This window comes from Colossoma macropomum, unplaced genomic scaffold (genome assembly GCF_904425465.1).
Source record: "Colossoma macropomum unplaced genomic scaffold, Colossoma_macropomum, whole genome shotgun sequence".
Lineage (NCBI taxonomy): Eukaryota > Metazoa > Chordata > Actinopteri > Characiformes > Serrasalmidae > Colossoma > Colossoma macropomum.
In genome coordinates, this window is record NW_023494786.1 from 15649866 (window position 1) to 15668620 (window position 18755).

General features: G+C 40.2%; 1 protein-coding gene across 1 annotated transcript in view; it reads left to right on the forward strand.

The window, feature by feature from the left end:
- Positions 1–1555: 1555 nt before the first annotated feature.
- Positions 1556–18755, forward strand: part of rtn4rl1b (reticulon 4 receptor-like 1b) — a 201741-nt gene continuing 184541 nt past the window's right edge. The window contains exon 1 of the mRNA XM_036562064.1: positions 1556–2025. Coding sequence (XP_036417957.1) covers positions 2013–2025 — 13 coding nt within the window. The 5' untranslated portion in view covers positions 1556–2012. The remainder of the gene's footprint in view (positions 2026–18755) is intronic.

Below are 18755 nucleotides of genomic sequence, written 5' to 3' on the forward strand. Positions count from 1 at the left end.
CATTTTTTTGCTTTAGAGTGTCGCATTGAGACACCATTGTATTGTATTGAATTCATTGTTTAATTTTGTGTATCGTTACACCCCTACCATGGGCTGAATTTCCCTGCATGTTTATCTAGTGCACACCAGCTCATACAGTAGGCCTTCAGCATCAATAATCATTGCATTGATTTTTTATTATTTTTTTTTTATCTCAGACATATTCAAACTAGAGATGGGCATTCCTGCTATTTTTAGCTCAGCTCACAAATAAGATTCAGCAGCATGATCAGTTGTTTGTTCCCAGAATTAGCCAAGTTAGTAATATTATATATCAGGTAATTTTCAATAAAATTTTCATTCACCTTCTAATTAACTAAGCAAAGAAAACCAATCCATAAACAAAGTCAGCTAAAAGTCAAACATCTAATGAGACACATTTGGAAAATAGCTAAAAATGACATAATAAAAGCCAAATACAAAAGCAGAGTCAAACTAATGCAACAGGCAGCACGTTTGGGGATGATGAGTTAAAATGTTCCAATGAGATCCAGGACGGGGTCTTGTGGTTTTCAGCTACAACTACAACAGATCTACAGATCTGTTTTGTCATAATTTTCAAATAAGTAGATAAATAAATAAACCAGCTCTTCAGTGCAAGTCATGCCTCAAGATTTGCTGAAAGCAGAGTTTAGTTCTAACCTGCATTTAACATGTTGTTTCCAACCCATACCTAAAACAAAAGTATCTGATCCAGCCAGTCAAGAGCCTCTGAAGAAGTTATTAGCAGGAGCTGATGTAGCAGATTGTGGTTGGAACTAGACAGCAGGAAAGTAGATCTACAGGACCAGGGTTGGAGACCACTGGACCAGACTCTACAGAAAGGTAGATCTCCACAACCATAGTTGGAGACCACTGGACTAGACTCTACAGAAAGGTAGGTCTCCAGGACCAGGGCTTGAGACCTCTGGACTAGTTGTTCATACTAAGAAACAGTCTGTTGAGTATAAATTTAATCATAGAACAGGATTATAAACTTCTAGCACAATTTTATGAACTACCAAACAATCCTAGAGCAGAATATGAACTACTAAACAATCCTAGAGGAGAATATGAACTACCAAACAATCCTAGAGGAGAGTATAAACTACCAAACAATCCTAGAGGAGAATATGAACTACTAAACAATCCTAAAGCAGAATACGAACTACTAAACAATCCTAGAACAGAATATCAACTACTATCCAAACCTGGAACATACAATGAACTATGAAACAATCCTATAGTAGATCATGAACTATTAACCAACCCTAATGGAGTATCATGAACTATTAGCCAATCCTATCATATGAAAAACTAACCAATCCTAGAGGAGAATACGATCTACCAATCGGTCCTAGCGCAATATTATGAACTACTATCCAGTCTTAGTCCAGGAGGACAGCTTGTGTGTGAACTATTAACCAATCATAGAAAAAGAGGCGGGGATTGCCTGAAAACGGGTGGGAAAAGCAACGCCCCCTCCCTCCACTTTTGCTGCTCTCCAACTATTGAGCCAGTGCGCGTAAAGCAATGGACCTCGGTCTGATCTCCGATTCCTACCACCCGTCTCCCCTCGTCCCCCAGCTGCAGAGCTGAAACAGCGATGCTTTAACGGAGGTAAGTCTGTGGAGAGGAGGCAGCGGAGTGTGTGTATGCGTGTTGTTTCACCGCACCTCGGACGGGAAGAGGAGCGACTGTGGACTGCAGAAATGTGTCTTGTGACCGGACTGCGCTCAGTGTTCAGGAGGGACCTCGCATGGATGAGAGCAGACTACACACCCCTGTAGATCCACTCCATTAAGATTCTGCCTGAACTCCCACAGAGCTGCCGGACTTCTCGGTGTCCGCCACGAACATGCTGAGCTGAGAGCCGTTGACTCGTGTCTTAAAAACATCTGCTTCGTAGCCACAGTGAAGAAAAGCGCGTTGGGACTGGAGTACGAGAATAGATGAACCCCAGCGGGGCGTCATAGGAATCAACACTTTCCAACATGTTTAAACGGGGTAAGTCGCATCCAACTTTAATAACTCGCTCTTATGCAATCCGCACAAGTTGCTTTTGGCTTTCAGCTCGCTGGAACTGAATGAGGGTCTGAGTGAGGAGTGCGTGGACACTGTTAGGGCTATTAGTTCACCCGTACGTGGCCGTTTTAGCGGCTGTGAGTGGATATTCTTCTTTAAGCAGATGTATAACTGCTGTTACTGGTGAACGAGCTCGGAGAGTTGTTGGAATGGGTTGTAACTTCTTCCAGCGTTAAGGTTTGTCCATTTCTGCCCTGGAATAGCGGCTCTAGCGGCCGCAGTGTGGACTGAGCTGAGCGCGTGCAGCACAGTCGTGGATGAAATATTCAATCACATAACGAAATATTACTATTAAGATATTCACGGTGGGTGCCGCACTGCAGTTTCTGACTCGTCCTTTGGTTGGAGCCTCGTGCTGTCTGGCAGGATGAAATACTTCTGCATGGGTTTCTAGATTTGTGCATTATTGGAAACAGTCATTAAACTGGGATGAATGGGTTGCATTGCTGTAGAGCAGTGTATACAGTTATATGAGCTCTACAGCTATTGATTGCTGTCAGATAATAAGCTGTATATATGTGAGTTAGTGGAGAGTTAATGTGCGTGAATGAGTGGAGCTGCGCTGCATGTCAAGGTGAGACTGCCATTAATGCGCCTCACCTGAAAACGTACAGATCACACGCTTTGCCAGCCGAATGGCTTTCAAAGGAACAGGCTTCAATTTAATCGAAGCAAATGCACGAATCGTCTCTAGGAATCATATTTAACCTCCCAAAAACTTTCCCCAGCTTCGCTGAGCAGATCTCAGGCAGAAGCTCCGTTTCGACGTGTTTGCAGGCTGGTGAGCTGCAGAGCAGTCCGGGTTTTTTCTCCCGTACTTAGCACGGACGAAGAGAAACAGACCGATCAATTCAACACGCTTGTCAGGAAATCGACACACAGCAAGTGTGGGAAAGAGGAGGGGTGCGCGCGCGCGCGCGCGCGTGTGTGTGTGTGTGTGTGCGCGCGCGCGCGTTTGTGTGTGATGGCCAAAGCTCAAGCTTAAATATAATTTTGCTCGAAAATGAAATGTTTTCCACGCTGGCGAATCAAAGACCGTTGCAGACAGTCGCTCATATTACTCAGATATTTCTCCACGAGCTGATTGGCTGCTGTTGTTTACTAATTTTTGATCGTGCTGAAAAATAATAAATTATTTTGAGGCCCCACCCATTCACAGCTCGTAAACCTCCTGTAGACCACCTTTTGCAGCCTTCTTCCATAAAAGGTATCTAGTAGGTGCTCACATGTTTCACAAAGGTTTTTAGTCATACTTGATTGCACCCAAATTGTAATGACTGGCAAAATAAGGGGACAGAATGGATGACCCCAATACGGCCATGTGCACATTCAGTTTATGTGATGGATGTGTCTGAATGGTCAGGCAGGGAAGTGTGCTTGTGTGCTGTGCTATTTGTTTTTCTGCTTCTTCTGTTCTGTCCAGTTCAGGCTGGACAGGAGCACCAGAGGTGGCGACAGAACAATTTCATGGGCCCTGAAGAGACAGGGGTCATTCTAAAAACGCCATGAAAAATAGAAAAACAGCAGTTTTTCAGATGAAATGGGTTATCCAGACTGTACTGGAGTACTGGAGGTGTTGAAAGGAAATTTATGCTCTAGTAACTGCAGTTGTCAAATGGAAATGATCGACAGAGCTGTAAACAAAACCCCACGTTCTACTGCAGTGCTTTTGCATTTTTGAGGTTTCCTTCCTTCATAAAGCATCAGTACAACATGCTTTGTTTTTTGTGTTGTGATGATGTGATAAATGTCATATCGAACACTGAAATGTGAAAGTTTAACTTGAAAGTGAAGATGAAGCAGAAAGTGGTCCAGTGTCCGCTCTGTATGCTAACCACACTCTCTAGCTTCCCTTCTGTCTGTTGGCCTGGGTACAAATTAAAACCAGAATGTTTGTGGAGATTTCAGTGGGATTTGAATAATGTATCTGTCCTATAGTAAACAAAAACTGTTCATTATAGAGTTTTGCTTCAACAGCCGAGAAACAACAAATGGTACGGTTTTGGGTCTGTTGCATACAGCATATCTATTTACAGTCATGTTGCATATATTCATATTCAAGGCTTGCTACATGTTTGAGACAGTAGCATGGTTGGAATTAGATAACAAAACAAAGAGTAGGGCTATTAATATTTTGGCACATTTTAATATTGTGTCAGATTCTTCTATGGCAAATGAATTGAAGCCTGGGGCCTAAACATGAAAGTTTGAGACACTTCTGGCTATAATCAATGCATATGCTTTTGCCTTCACTGCAACCTTTGCTGTTTATTTACTGTAGTTTAATTGTTGATAAAACAAGGCTTCTGTTCTTTGCATGGTAATTTTTAATCATTTACAAGGGTTAAGTTGGGGGTGCCGAAAAGGGTTTCTTTGGAGCAATACCATAGAGATACTTTTGGTTCCCTGGACTTTCTTTAAAAATTATAATTCATACCACTCAACTGAATGGTTCTTAAGGGAAACAAAAGTGATTCTTCCATGGCATCACTCCAAAGAACTCTTCTTGGCTCCTATATTTGTTAGACTGTAGCATGCTTGAAAATAAGACACTTTGAATTGATTCACTCTTGCATTAATTACACCTCTCTACAGTTTCTGCATTACAGTATATGTCCAAAAGTTTGTAGACACCTGCTCATTCAACCTTTCTTCTGAAATCAAAGCTGTTAATAGGGATTTGGCACACATTTCATGCAGTAATAGCAAATACTCTTCTAGGAAGGCTTTATACTTGGTCTTGGAACATTGTTGGGAGGATTTGATTGCATTCTGCCACAAGAGCATTAGAGAAGTCAGGTACTGATGTTCAGTTCAAACACCACTTCAGCTCATCCCAAAGATATTGGATGGAGTTCCATCACTCCAGAGAACACAGGTGGACTGCACCACAGCCCAATGCTGAGGGGCTTTGTGCCCCAATTCCAGTTGCTTGGCGCTGATTAGGGTGATTTAAGGGTGTTTTCACAACTTAAAGTCCAGACCAAGGTCTGAACCAAGGTTCATGTTTTTGTTACACTGTATAAATTTGATCCGGGTAGTTTTGGTTTTACATTGCATTGCCCTTGTCATCATCACCAACATGGGTTGTGTCTCCCTACACTTGACATTGATTGGTTTATAGAGGAGTGTACGTCTAATGTAAATTTTGGTCTTTTGGTTAGGACTGTGGTCTGAGACAACTTTCACACCTGCTGTTTTGGTTCAGACCAAACTGAAAAGTCTGAAGGTTGTGACCAAACAAGACTCACGTAGCTGCTCCAGAGTGTCCCATTCTGTTGGCAGTGCTTTTCTTTGGAAATTGTATAAGGTGTGCACCACTGAACACCTGAATTCAGTAATTAGAAGGTGTGTCTGGATATGTGTGGACACATATCTTGCTATACATACAGAAAGAAGACATGAAACAGTGTATTTCAAAGATAACCGTCACGTGATGTCCATGGTAAGGTCATGTTGAAAGCCTGTCTGGTTAAAAGAGATGTTGTGTAAATGCAGGCTCTGCACACAAATGCTTGCATTATCCTCTACGAATGTCACACTATGATGTGTGTATTTGTGTGTGATCAAAGTGTGTCTTTTCCTGAGACTGTCACTGGGCCAGGCTGCTGGTTTACCTTGAGCTGTGTGTGTGGCAGTGGCCTATGCGTCAGGCCTGGATGATCTCCTCCGTTTCAGCTGGTAGCTCCTGATTACCCTGCCCAGCTGACCACTCAACCATGGGCAGATGTGTCAGGGCAGCACTGTGTGAGGAAGGCCAGCTGAAGCTGAGGTGTCTGTCATGGCAGCATAGGTGCTGGTGCATGTCCCTAAGCCTTAGAGAAGGTGTGTGAAGGTGGAATAAATTTGGAGTTTTTTAGGTCCTTGAAGGGAAACCTTTTTTTGGTATCATGTAGAGCCCCAGTTTCTGCAGGGCCCATTAGGAAGCAGGCACAGGCATTATGGTTATATGTTATTGTTTAGTGATAAAACATCACAATGCGCTTTTCTGGGCATATAATGGGTATCATCAGTACTTAGTAGACCGTTCAACAATGTATCATAGAAACGACAAATTTAGACCAATTACAGTGAGTCTGTAAATAACAGCAACGAGTGTTCAGTAACTGCATAAACTGCAATAGTAAGTAGCTAATTGGATGACAGCACATTACATTTTCTTATTTTGTTAATTAAGTTGACTTGATAAAGTCAACTAATTGTTTTTTGGTTTATTGTTCTACATTTTTCTTTGCACATGTTGCAGTTTTCGAGCTAGAGCAACAAAACTTTGCAGGATTTCGCTGCTGTCAGAACCAAACCTTGCAACTCCATTTTTTTTTCAGTAAATATCTGTTACCCTTTACATTGTGTGTAAATTTCATAATGAATGGACCAAAATAAATGGCCCAAAATTACTTCGCAAAAAAAGTCTGGCTCCATTGACTTATATAAAAAGTAAATTTTAGGATTATTCACAATATCTAAATCTAGATTAACAGAGAAAGTTGTTACCCACCACCACAAAATGAGTTCACTGCGTGTTCATCTGTCAGGTGTTGTGATGCTGAAACTGACAGGAATCCTGTCTAAGGTGAACATGCTTCGTGAGACAGGCCGCGGGTCTTCTATTTCTTTTTAATTTTACCTGCCTTTAGTTTATCCTTTTCCTTGCCTTTAGTTTATCATTTTCCTTTCTATTTTAGTTAGATTTAATCTTCTTGTGTACCAGGGTTTAAGTTTGTTTTTAAAATGTGCTGTATAAAGTTGAAGGTTTTATTATTATTATTATTATTATTGTTACTACTATTATTATTGAGTCTTATCCATTGGCTTCATCCCACTCCAGAAAGCAAAGTCTACCCCAGTCACCAAAAGTGGTGCCTTTGAAATCATGTGCTTTAACATTAAGGTGCAGCTTTCTTATCCAGTCTATCCAATCCAATTCAGTCTGATTTACCAGCCAGTTTCTTTAGTACATCATGCAGAATATGAACCGGCCACCATGTGTTCTCTGGTGCAAAAGAAATTCAAGGCCTGCTGCTTAAGTTTTATTACCATTACTATTTGCACACTAATATCAGAACTGCAAAAAGATGTACAGACAGAAAGGTATATCATGTGGGACTTTATACTGTAAACCCCAAACCAAAATAAGCTGCCCAAATTGTTTTGAAAAGATCATATATACTTTTGAGGACTCATAGCAAGAACTCAGTGATGAAGCACAGAAACCAAAATGTGAACCACTGTGTTATATAAAGCAGTGAAAGGTTCCACTTTAAGCTCCATATTGCATGTTTTTTTAGGGCTCATTTGCATGCAAATCGATCAGTGTCAGCCCACTCAATCTATATACTTCAATATAGCTGGCATCGTGTAAACCCATCATGCCTACAGCAACTCCAGACCAAAATAGGATCTATAGGCTAATCATCTAGACTGGGGCTTTAAGGGAAAGGAAACGGTTACGGAGGTGGTTTCAGTAGCTAGGCAAGATCTGGAGAGATTTTAGGTCTTCAGATCACATTCGGTGCTGCATGCTATTTTTAAGTGTTTCACTGTCTTCAGGTTTTAAAAAACCTTGCTTGATGTTGTTTACATTCAGAATCTTTATATATAACAGAAATCTATTAGAAACCACTTTCGGTTCTCTCAGAACACGTATCTTCTTTCCTTTCTTATAGAGGTGACCTTACACCTCCACCAGTAAATGATATGACATCTCATTTGTTGTTGAAATGATAGTAATGGCATCATGGCATCCTCGTTCTTAGCCATAACTATTCTTAACATGTAACCATGCATTGTGATTTGCCTTGCTGCATCAATAACAACTGTAATTAACTTAATGAAGTCATGCAAAATACTCATTTTTTATGCTATCCATCTCTATCCAGGAGTTATATTATCCTCCAGAAGTGCTAGAATATCATTTTTTTCTGTCTACTTGAGCAGATTTGATGAAAAGAACAAAGAATGCAATGTTGCAAGATGTGCTATTATTCAAAAAAGGTGCTGAAATATTAATAGGAGGTAACATTTGACAGTTGTACTTTTACTTCAAACATGTCTTTGTATTTTATGTATTATGTGTGTATAAATATGTATTTTAAATAAATCAAGTTGAATATACAGCAAAAAACCTTGGCTTTACAGTTCAAATATTTACAGATGGCACAAGCTATTGCTTTAACGCTCGTGCAGTATTGCCAAGGCCTTAAAATGTTTTTAATAATTATTTTAAAAATTGTAAACAGCAGTATACCTTGTCACAAGCGTTTGTTTACCAGCTTCATTCATCCAGATGGTGTGTTTAAAGTAAGAGGATCATATTTTATCATAACATATTTTGAAATTTTATTTGCATGATCATATGCTCTGTATATAAATATCACATTCATGTCTGGAGCAGCTCTGTCAGTCCATACTTGGTCTGTTGTGCTGGCAGGTCAACACAGAGCACTGAAATGAAGAATTCAAAGGACAGAGCTCTGGCTGGCAACCTTCGAAATCCTAGCTTTACATCTGAAGACAAGTGTATTCTGTTCCTAAATGAATTCAGTTCATTTGAAATGTTGATTTTTGTCACTCCCAGATCTTCTGCTTGAGACAAACAAAACAACCGAAATGCATGCAATCCATTTCTGAATTGTAATAAAAGGTTTGCTTGTAAAGGGCTCATATCCTAAACTTTTACATTTCATTTTTTCCCCACAATCCATGTTTGTGTGGGTTTATGTAAGTCACAATTCATTTTTACATGATCATTTTCCGACATCATTTTATCTCCTAGAATTAAACAGGATGTTTTAGTTGCTGTGCCTTTATAACTGATGTATGTAAATGACCTCTGTTCTGATTGGCTACCCTGTATTGTGCTTCATTTAAAAAGCAGTCTGAGCTTCTTATAACTTTTCGTAGCCTTCTTATAACTTCAGCATGAATGAGTGTGTTAAAAGACTAAACGTCTGAATAGATGGACATAGAGTCTGTGTATCCATGGTCAAATGACATATTTAGTTGATTTTCTAACTGAAAATAATTTAACATGTCATCTACAGAGAATGCACTTCACTGCACATTTTAATGCCCAATTACTGTTTATTTGCTGAGTTCAATTTTGGAAAAAAATAAAAAATAAAATGTACAAATACAAAGGTCATGACACTAAGTGACCCCATCCATGCAGTGAAACACCACACACACACTTGCCCGGAGCGACGGGCAGCCCTATCTGCAGCACCCAAGGAACAGTTGGGGGTTAGGTGTCTTGCTCAAGGGCACTTCAGTCACATACTGTCAGCTCAGGGGATCAAACTGGCAACCTTCCGGTCACAGGGCTGATTCCCTAACCTCCAGCCCATTTTTCCAATATGGTAAATTCAGCAAATAAACCGATGTTCTCCTCTAAATGCCATATTTAAGGTTGTTGCTTGTAGTGGAAACATTTTTGCTTTTAAATTTTTTGCTTTAGAAAATCAGCAAAGCATGTCATTTGATGAGGGTTGTTAAAACTCTTGCATACACACTCGCTGAGCATTTGTTGGGAACACTGTACTGATACTAGGTAGGGCCTCCCTTTGCTCTCAAAACAGCCTCAATTCCACAAGATTCTGAAAACATTCTATTGAGATTCTGGCCCACGTTGATATGATTGCATATGGTGCACTTTCCTGCTGCGTTCCCTCCCATTCTACCACATCCCGAAGATGTTTTATTGGATTCAGATCCAGTGACTCATATTCATGAAACCAGTTTGACATGACTTTTGCTTTGTAACATGGTGCATTTTCATGTTGGAAGTAGCCATTAGAAGATGGTAAATTGTGGCCATGAGGGGATGCATAGACAGCAACAGAACTCAAGTAGTGGCATTCAAGTGATGATTCATTGGTATTAAGTTACTCAAAGTGTGCCAGGAAAACATTCCCCACACCATTACACCACCTCCACCAGCCTGGACTGTTGCCACAAGGCAGATCGAGTCCATGGTTTCATGCTGTTATGCACTAAATTGTAATCTTACCATCTGTGTGCCTGGGCAGGAATTGATATTCATTAAACCAGTCTACATTTTACCCGTCTTCAGCTGTCCAGTTTTGGTGAGCCTGTGTCAACTGCAGTCTCAGCTTTCTCTTGGCTGACAGAAGTGGAACTTGGCATGGTCTTCTGCTGTTGTAGCCCATCCACGTAAAGGTTTGACATGTTATACATTCTGAGATGCTTTTCTACACACAATTGTACAATGCTTTGGAAAAATTGTTATTTGAGTTACCATAGCCTTTCTCTCAGCTCAAATCAGTCTGGCCATTTTCCATTGATCGCTCTCTCACCAACAAAGCATTTCTGTCTGCAGAACTGCTATTTACTGGATGTTTTACATTTATTGTGCCATTCTGAGTAAAATTCTAGAGACTGTTGCACTTGAAAAGGAGATCAGCAGTTACATAAATACTCAGACCAGCCCGTCTGGCACCGACAATCGTACCATGGTCAAAATCACTGAGATCACATTTTTTCCCCATTCTGATGGTTGTATGTGAACATTAGCTGAAGCTGCTGGCCCATATCTACATGATTTTATACACCGCACTGCTGCTACATGATTGACTATACATACATACATACACATACATATATTTATCTGTATATCACAAAACCAATTAATTGAAAATGGGCTGTTTTTGCAACTTAGTTTCCATGTATGGATCATGCTGGGGAGTGAACGATACATTTTGGATTGAGGAGTGACTGAGACATTACGAAACTTTAGCATTAGAGTTTTTATTTAGGTTTTCCATGATATGGGCCCTTTAAAATCTGTGGCATGAAATTACACAGAAATAATAACCCTTGTGCGAAAAGGGTCAACCTGGAAGGAAGGAAAAGGAGCTTGTCCATTCTTTGGGCAGATGGAAGAAAGAAGTGAATGGCGGTTAGTAATACGCACAAGGGCATGCAGTGAAAGCTGGAGAGAGGAGCACCTGTGGCTCGGCTTCTCTACCCTCCGCACCTGTTCACAATCTCTCTCTCTCTCTCTCTCTCTCTCTCTCGCTCTCTCTCTTTAATCTTCTCTTCTCACAGAGCCACTCTCCTCACCTTCATCCCCCCCGAGTCTGTACCTCAAACAGCCAGAGACACTTAAACAGCCTGCATCTGCTTAGCACTGTAGGATATATTGGCTCTGGGATTACACTTGGCCTGTAGTTATCAGAGGCGCAGTGGTTTTGTTTTTGCAGTGCAGAGAGTAGGCGTGAACCTTACCGCGTAGCCAGTACACGTTCACTGAGACGGTAATGCAAGGAATTGATAGTTTGACTGAACATTTGATTGGAAACTATTGTACGGCTGCGTCTAGCACTGTTGAGATTCATCTCGTCTCATCTTGACGTTTTGTCATGTGATTTAATAGCTGTGAGGCTTTTTATTTACTCATAACACTGACATTGACTATAATTGAAAAAGGAAATGTGAAATGTTTCTTGTAGCATTTACATCTCACAGAGCACATCCCCATAATCAGCTGTGCCATTGTAATTTTAACTATACGCTGTAAAAATGACTTGCTTTAACTTTTCAAAAAATAAGTAACCATACAATTTTGCCAGTTGATTGGGCCTCATGTAGTAAGTTAACAATAATCTATGTTTTACATTTTTTAAACATTATTAAACAGTGATGTCATGTTTCACCTCTCTCTCCACCAAACCCCTCCTATCATCAACTGAAAATGCTTAGCTAGCTCCGTGATACTGTTTTTGACTCAGAAATAAGTCACAGTGCAGAATTTCTGATTGACGCTAGTGTTAAGGCAACCAGGTTGAAACCTTTTACAAGTTAAAAGGGAATTCCACAGATTTTAGCTGCATAATTCAGCTGTTGAGACATAAAATAAAGTCATTCTGAGTGGTTTGATATGAAATGGTTCATTGTAGAGAAACTTAATGACTCAGATTTCTTTACAGTGCTGGTGATATGAACCAGACATCTTGAAAGTGGATTTTAAAAATAAGCCTTAGGCCAAAACCTCAAACTATCATAAAGTAATATTTCAGGCATTAAGCAATGTATTCATAATGATTTTATGTAAGAACTTTCTGTGAGCTAGATTTTGGAGACATTAAACTCATCGGATGTCTGGTTCCTATCATCACCACTGTAAACAATTCTGACTCAGTACACTTCTACAGAAGAAAACATTTCAAATCAAATGATTTGTTTTACATCTTAACCATGTAATTGTGCAGAAATGATGGGAAGTCAGTGGAATTCCTCTTTATATGTATATATTTTTTTACAGTGCTGCTGTTATCTTGGAGGCCAAGCTGCAAAACTCTGCACACAATAAAACTTTTTGCAACTTTGTAACAACTGAGCAGAGCTTTCGGCTCCCCTTTATTGCTTTGTCTACAGTTTTTACCTGAACACAGCCAAGATCTTGACCTATAAGAATTACTTCAGAGCAAACAACAACAAGCAAGAGACTCATTTGAGTTTTCCAATTTGACTTGCCTCTGATTCTGCCTGTCCACAAGTATCTGTTGTAATTGACTGAGCATTGCCTCTTATCACATAGCTGAGCTTCAATTACTGCAGAGCTATGGAAGACGCCTCAGACTTCCCTGCATGCCGAGCAGCTCATTTGTACAAGGACACTCTGGGAATCACAATGGGATTAAAGCAGAAGCCAGTGTATGCTGCCTTTCTCAGGTCACATCCTATCCCTCCATCCCTCCCCTCTCCTGTTTCCAGGTATGAAGTCACAACATATCACCTCATGCTGATAAGTAATTAACAGCATGTCAGGATGTACTGTGTGCCATTCTTATTGTGTGGCGCTCTTTCCAGACGTCATGCTTCTAACTTAGTATGCCTGTCAGCTTAGTCACACTGATGATGCCCAGAAAAGAACAGTGGTGCCGTTGCTGTGCTCTGTTAAAGGGCATATACAAAAGTTTGGACACCCCTGGTAAAATTACTTTTTGTTGAAAGCAAGTTAACAAATCCTCTACGGAGAACAAACTTAAATAAGTCATTTTTCTGCAAATATTAGCTCACAATTTCTATTAATTTGTTGAGTTTAACATAAAAAAACATTAAATGTTGAAGATTGAAAAATATAAGTGTGCCATAGCTTTGCACAGGCCACAATTTATGCTTTATTTTCCCCCAATGTATTGAATTCAGAAAGTAAACATTAATTGTGTGTTAAACGTGAAGAAGTATGTTCTCTGTAGAGGTTGTGTTGACATTTTCACAAAACATGTAATTTGTCCAGGGGTGCCTAAACTTTTGCATATGACTGGATATATTTTCCCTGTGGTATACTTATGCGATTTGCATGTTTATAAAACAAATCCAGTCATGATACGTTTCTAAATGACCATTTTCCAACCTTGTTTATGCTTTAGAATTAAACAGAGTAGTTGTTACTGTGCCTGTAAGGCTGAAACATGTAACTGACTTCTGTTCTGATTGGCTGCCTTGAATTAAGTCTCATTCTAATAGCAGTCTGCGATTGGGTGTGTAAACGCGAGCTAATATTATAGGCTGCATAGGTGGATATATGTGAGTGCACTGGTTTTTGTGACATCATAAAAACAGTTCATTCAAAATGGGTTATTTTTGCAAGTTAAGTTTCATATGGACTATATGCACTGGGGAGTGAATGGTATCTGTTGAAACAACAATTCTTACATGCTACATCAAACTCTTTTATGTCGAAAAGCAATAAAAAATAATCAGTTTTCCATGATATGGGCCCTTTAAGGTCAGTGTTGGGGTAGCGTTGCAGAGTAACAAGACAAAGAGTTAGATTACTCAGATGACTTTTTGTGGTAACTTTATAGCATGTAAAATAGTACTATAGTAGTAATGTATGAAGCCTTGCTGGTGACATCCTGTATAAATAAATGTATGTATAAATAATGTGTGTGGCCACGCCGTATTAATGCATGGGAACGAGATCCTAAAGCATGGCCACTTAGTAAGGCGTGGGAACGAGATCATGCCTTATTAAGCAGTTGCCAAGGCTTAATTATCTCATTCACACACCTTTCTTAGTCATGGTCATGCATTGGGATCTCATTCCCATGCCTCACTAAGCCATGGCCACACCTTAATTATCTCGCTCACATGCTTTACTAAGTCATGGCCATGCATTATTATTATTATTTACACTGTATGTCACAAGCTTGTCTCCGTACTAACATTTTTAAGGGCACTAATATTGTACTTTTTACAAATAACACATACACTGCACTGAAAATGTGTTGAATTTACTTGATTCAGATTTATCATTTCCACATTAATAAAGTATACTAGCACAATCAGTGCTGCACAAGTTTGTTGTCCAGTTTATTTACATTTGAAAAAGAACATGTTGATGTAAAGTGTTTTATTCCTGTGGAGATGATGTTCACACGTGAATCATGTAGATACAATGCATTGCTTTTTCAGCATGGTGAAAAGGTAGACCTCCAGAAGTACCTTTTAGCATTTTAACGAAATGCGTTTTAAGCATTTCATGGGAATATTTTGAGCAGCATCTGTCCGTGCCCTTTACCAGCACCTGAAATCTCAGCACAAATCGCCCCGTTTCCTCTTTGGAGTGGAAATGAGATGCTGGCTTGGTCATTAGTGGATGATAATGAGGTGAGCGAGACAAACAACCCTAAGCCCTGTTGGTTTTGCTAATATTAATAATTAATTGCTGATTAAGTGGCTAATTGCAGCAGAAAGGTCAATGTCAACGTGAAGGCCGCTGATGTAGAGGCGCGTGGTGTTGGAGAGGCTGAGTGGAGGAGAGGATGACACAGCAGGCCTGTGTTGACAGGAATCCCAGGTGTTCCTCTGTTGCTCTGACACTGCCTGCTACAGGCTCGCTTTTTCCCAATGTGCCACGAGCCATGAGTGCTGAGATAGGGATTCTGTCTGCCCTCTCGGGCAGACACTGGCATCTGCCTCTCCGCCCCGTCACACCTCACTACTGACATATGACGCGCCCAGAGTTTAGTGGAGTTTGTAGAATGGTGGGGTAATGAGCAGGCAAGTGTACATATGCTGCAGAAAAGAGCAGCTATATATAAACACACAGAGGATGTACAGGAATATATGTACATACAGTAGTGTGCAGAAGTCAGAGACCACCCTTCAAATCAGATGTCCAGTTGTAGTGTTCTAGTACAAATGTTCTTTTTCGTCTGTTTTCTTTTCTCACTATTGGCTTCTTGACAGCCACACATCCTTTCAGAGTTACAGTGTTGAGTAGTCTTCTCACAGTGGAAAGATGGACAGAAGCACCTGTGGAGTTTTTCAGACCTGAAGCAAGAGTGGAGCTTGATCTTCTTCTCTTTCTCATAGATGAAAGCTTTAAGTGCTGTTCGTCTGGTGGGGATCGTCTTGGTGGTTTACCAGGTCTTAAATGGTTGTTAGGAGTCCAGTTTTTTCTCTATCTTTTAATAATTTTTGAACTCTTACTTTGGAAACTACTTTTTTCACTTGTTTTCCTTTGACTTTCTCCTTCATGATGTAAGTGGACTATCTTATTTCTAATCTTAGAAATGTCTCCTGAAAAATGGATGAACTTGTATTTAATGGCTGTTTTGACTGGAAATTAGATATAAGAAGGTTGGTCTCTGACTTTTGCACAGTATTATGTGTAAGTACACATACTCTTACATATATATACACCTAGGCCCAATCCCATGTCTTACTTTTACCCCTACCCCTTGTTTTCGAGTGTCACCTTGTCTCTTGGGACTGAATTACAAGTTGTAGTGGTTGAAATCTTCCATACGAAATGGGACAATTCTCAAATAAAAAGAACATTATTTCATTAACAGGCTACTGGCGGTGCCCTGTAGGCAACCCTGGCAGTCTGCAGTGATAGCAGGGGAGTGGGAAACATCAGCAACCTCGCTGCTGGGCTTTAATTAACTTTGGGGAATCATAAGAGGGGGGATGCGACAATTATTTTTTTATCGCCCAGCCCTGATTCTTCTGTGATATGAAGCTGAAGTCTTTTTTGAGTTTTCCTGTTCCACCTTAAATGGTGCTGCATTTCTCCTGAGGCACCAGAATGTAACTGCTGCACCATTTAAAGTGGAATGGGAAAGTTAGCTAGCTAGCTACCGAGACATTAGAATACTACTAGAGATTTTTATGCTTGTTATGAAGAAATGGACCATAATACATTGAAACGACATTAAACTAAGATAATACAATGGTTATCATAATATTTTAATGGAGAAAATACTCACACTTGTGGGTTTCTTTGTTCGCTTGCTCAGCCATCTTGCTGGTTTTTCTTTTTTTCTCATAACACTCCGTTTTGAATGTGCATTTAAAACACCTGCGTTGGAGGGCCGTGTTGCCCTAACACTTCGCCCTACCCCTCTATCTCAACAAAAATTGGGACACCCTACCCCTAGGCCTGAACACCCAAAAAGGAGGGGTAAGGGGTAAGTGGTAGGGGCAAGAGGTGAAATGGGACTGGGCCTTACACTCAAACATAAATGTGCCAAAAAGCCATGGGAGAACAACTTCTGGTTCCCTAAAGGACCTTTCAATTGAGTGGTTCCTAGTTAAAGAACCATCTACTAAAAGTTTCTTAAGTGGTTCCTCTATGGCAGGGGTGCACAACTCTGGTCCTGGAGAGCCGGTGTCCAGCACAGTTTGGAGGTTTCCCTGCTCAAACACATCCACTAAATCTGGCAATTAATAGATAAGTGTAATCAGGTGTGTTGGAGCAGGTAAATCACCAAACTGTGGTGGACACTGGCCCTCCGGGACCGGAGTTGTGCACCCCTGCTCTGTGACATGGCACCTGTACTGATAAAATGGCCAGTGAGTATAGCTAGAAGGTAAGCATAGCTATTTAACCTGCAACAAGTGTATATGCAGATTCACTGAGGCCCTCTCTGAGTCCTCTACAGTGGCACTTACTCTTTTCTGGAAGTGACCTTCAACATGGATACTCCTCATTACGATTCTTAATATCAATCTCATATTCTGCCCATGCCAACCTCAGCACTGAATTATTCAGATCAGTCAAGATATGCAAACAGTGTCAGCTTAGCAGGGTCCGGTTCACTGTTTGTTTTATTTTTTTTTTCCCACCCAGGCTCAGATGGAAGTCCCTTCGGTTGGTGTTCTCAATTATAAAACTCTCAGCAGGGAGCTTATATTGGATGTTCCAAACTGTGGGCTATTTTCTGCACAGCAGCAAAAGACTTTTCTCTTTTCTTCACCTCTCTCTCTCTCTCTTTCTCGCTGTCTCTCTCTCTCTGCTGACTTTCTCCCTTGCTCCTCTTGTTCACCCCCCCACCCCAAAACCCAGAGCACTTCTATGCTCCCATTAATGAGACAGGATATTGTGACAGGGAGATCTGAATGGGATCTCGCTAATAGCCAGTGTCCCTTTGTAAAGCTGAATGTTATCAGTGCTCTTACCTCGGCTGCTGTTCAGAGGCTGGCGAGGGTTATACTAGGTTGATAATGCTAGTGTTAAGGGGCGTACTCTGTTGCTGAAACTACATTATATCCACAGTCCCACTGCAATCTCCAGCTGAGCCCAGCCGGCACAGAAATTAATAAACATGCTGATTATTTCACCCCCTCCTTCCCTAGGTTAATATCTCCCAGCCAATCCCAGCAACTACCTGCAAAAGTGTGTGCATGGGCATGTCTGTTTTTAATGGCTTTTTATTCCTGAGTCCTGAGAGGACAGTTTCTTAATGGGAAAAGAAGGACAGTTGCTTTCTTATGCATGTTTACAGTATATAGTCATAAAAAACTGTATATTTCTTTTTTCAAACTTTCTTTTTTGAACCATTTATAAATGCTAGTTGTACTTGACATTGCATGAACATTCCATGTCAAAAGGACCTTGAAAAGCAAGCCTTTAGGTTTTTTTGAAGCGATATGAACAGATCTTAAAACTAAAAGCATACAGTTATTTATTTCAAGTTGTTACTAAAATCATTAATAGGTTTTGATGTGAAATTGCATTGTTCACTATAGAGAAACTTACCAACTCAGACTTCTTTACACTGGTGGCGATAGAAACCAGGGGCCATGACAAATATAGCCACTTTATTTTTTATTACAATGTAAAAAAATGTGGTAATGGTAATATTCAAAAAGGTGGTAATTCTGAAAAAAAGTTATGATTAAAAAAATATTTGGGGGCCATTTTGCCTTACAACACCTTGCGTGTCGCTCTCTGCCATGAATGAATTTAAAAAATGTGCTTTAAGCCAAAAGCTCATTGCAAACGGATCATAAAACAACGTCTCAGGCATCAGGCAGCACATTCATAACCATTTCCTGTTACAACTTTCTGTGAATGAGCTCTTAGAGGCATGAAACACTTTAGACGTCTGGCTATCACCACCACTGTGAACAATTCTGGCTTGGTAAGTATCTCTACAATGGAGCATTTCACATCAAACCCCTTTGTTTATATCTTAAGGAGCACAGATCGAGATTACAACTATAATCTCTCTATAATCTTTAATTATACTGTTACACAATTAGTTAGATTTTTATCTGTGCTGAAAGCTTTGAATCAGCATGTTTCTATTTGTTTCTGTTTGTTGTGGAAAGCAATGGCAAAAGTCTAAAGCCAAAACAAGACTATGCACAAGTTTATCAGTTCAAAATCATAA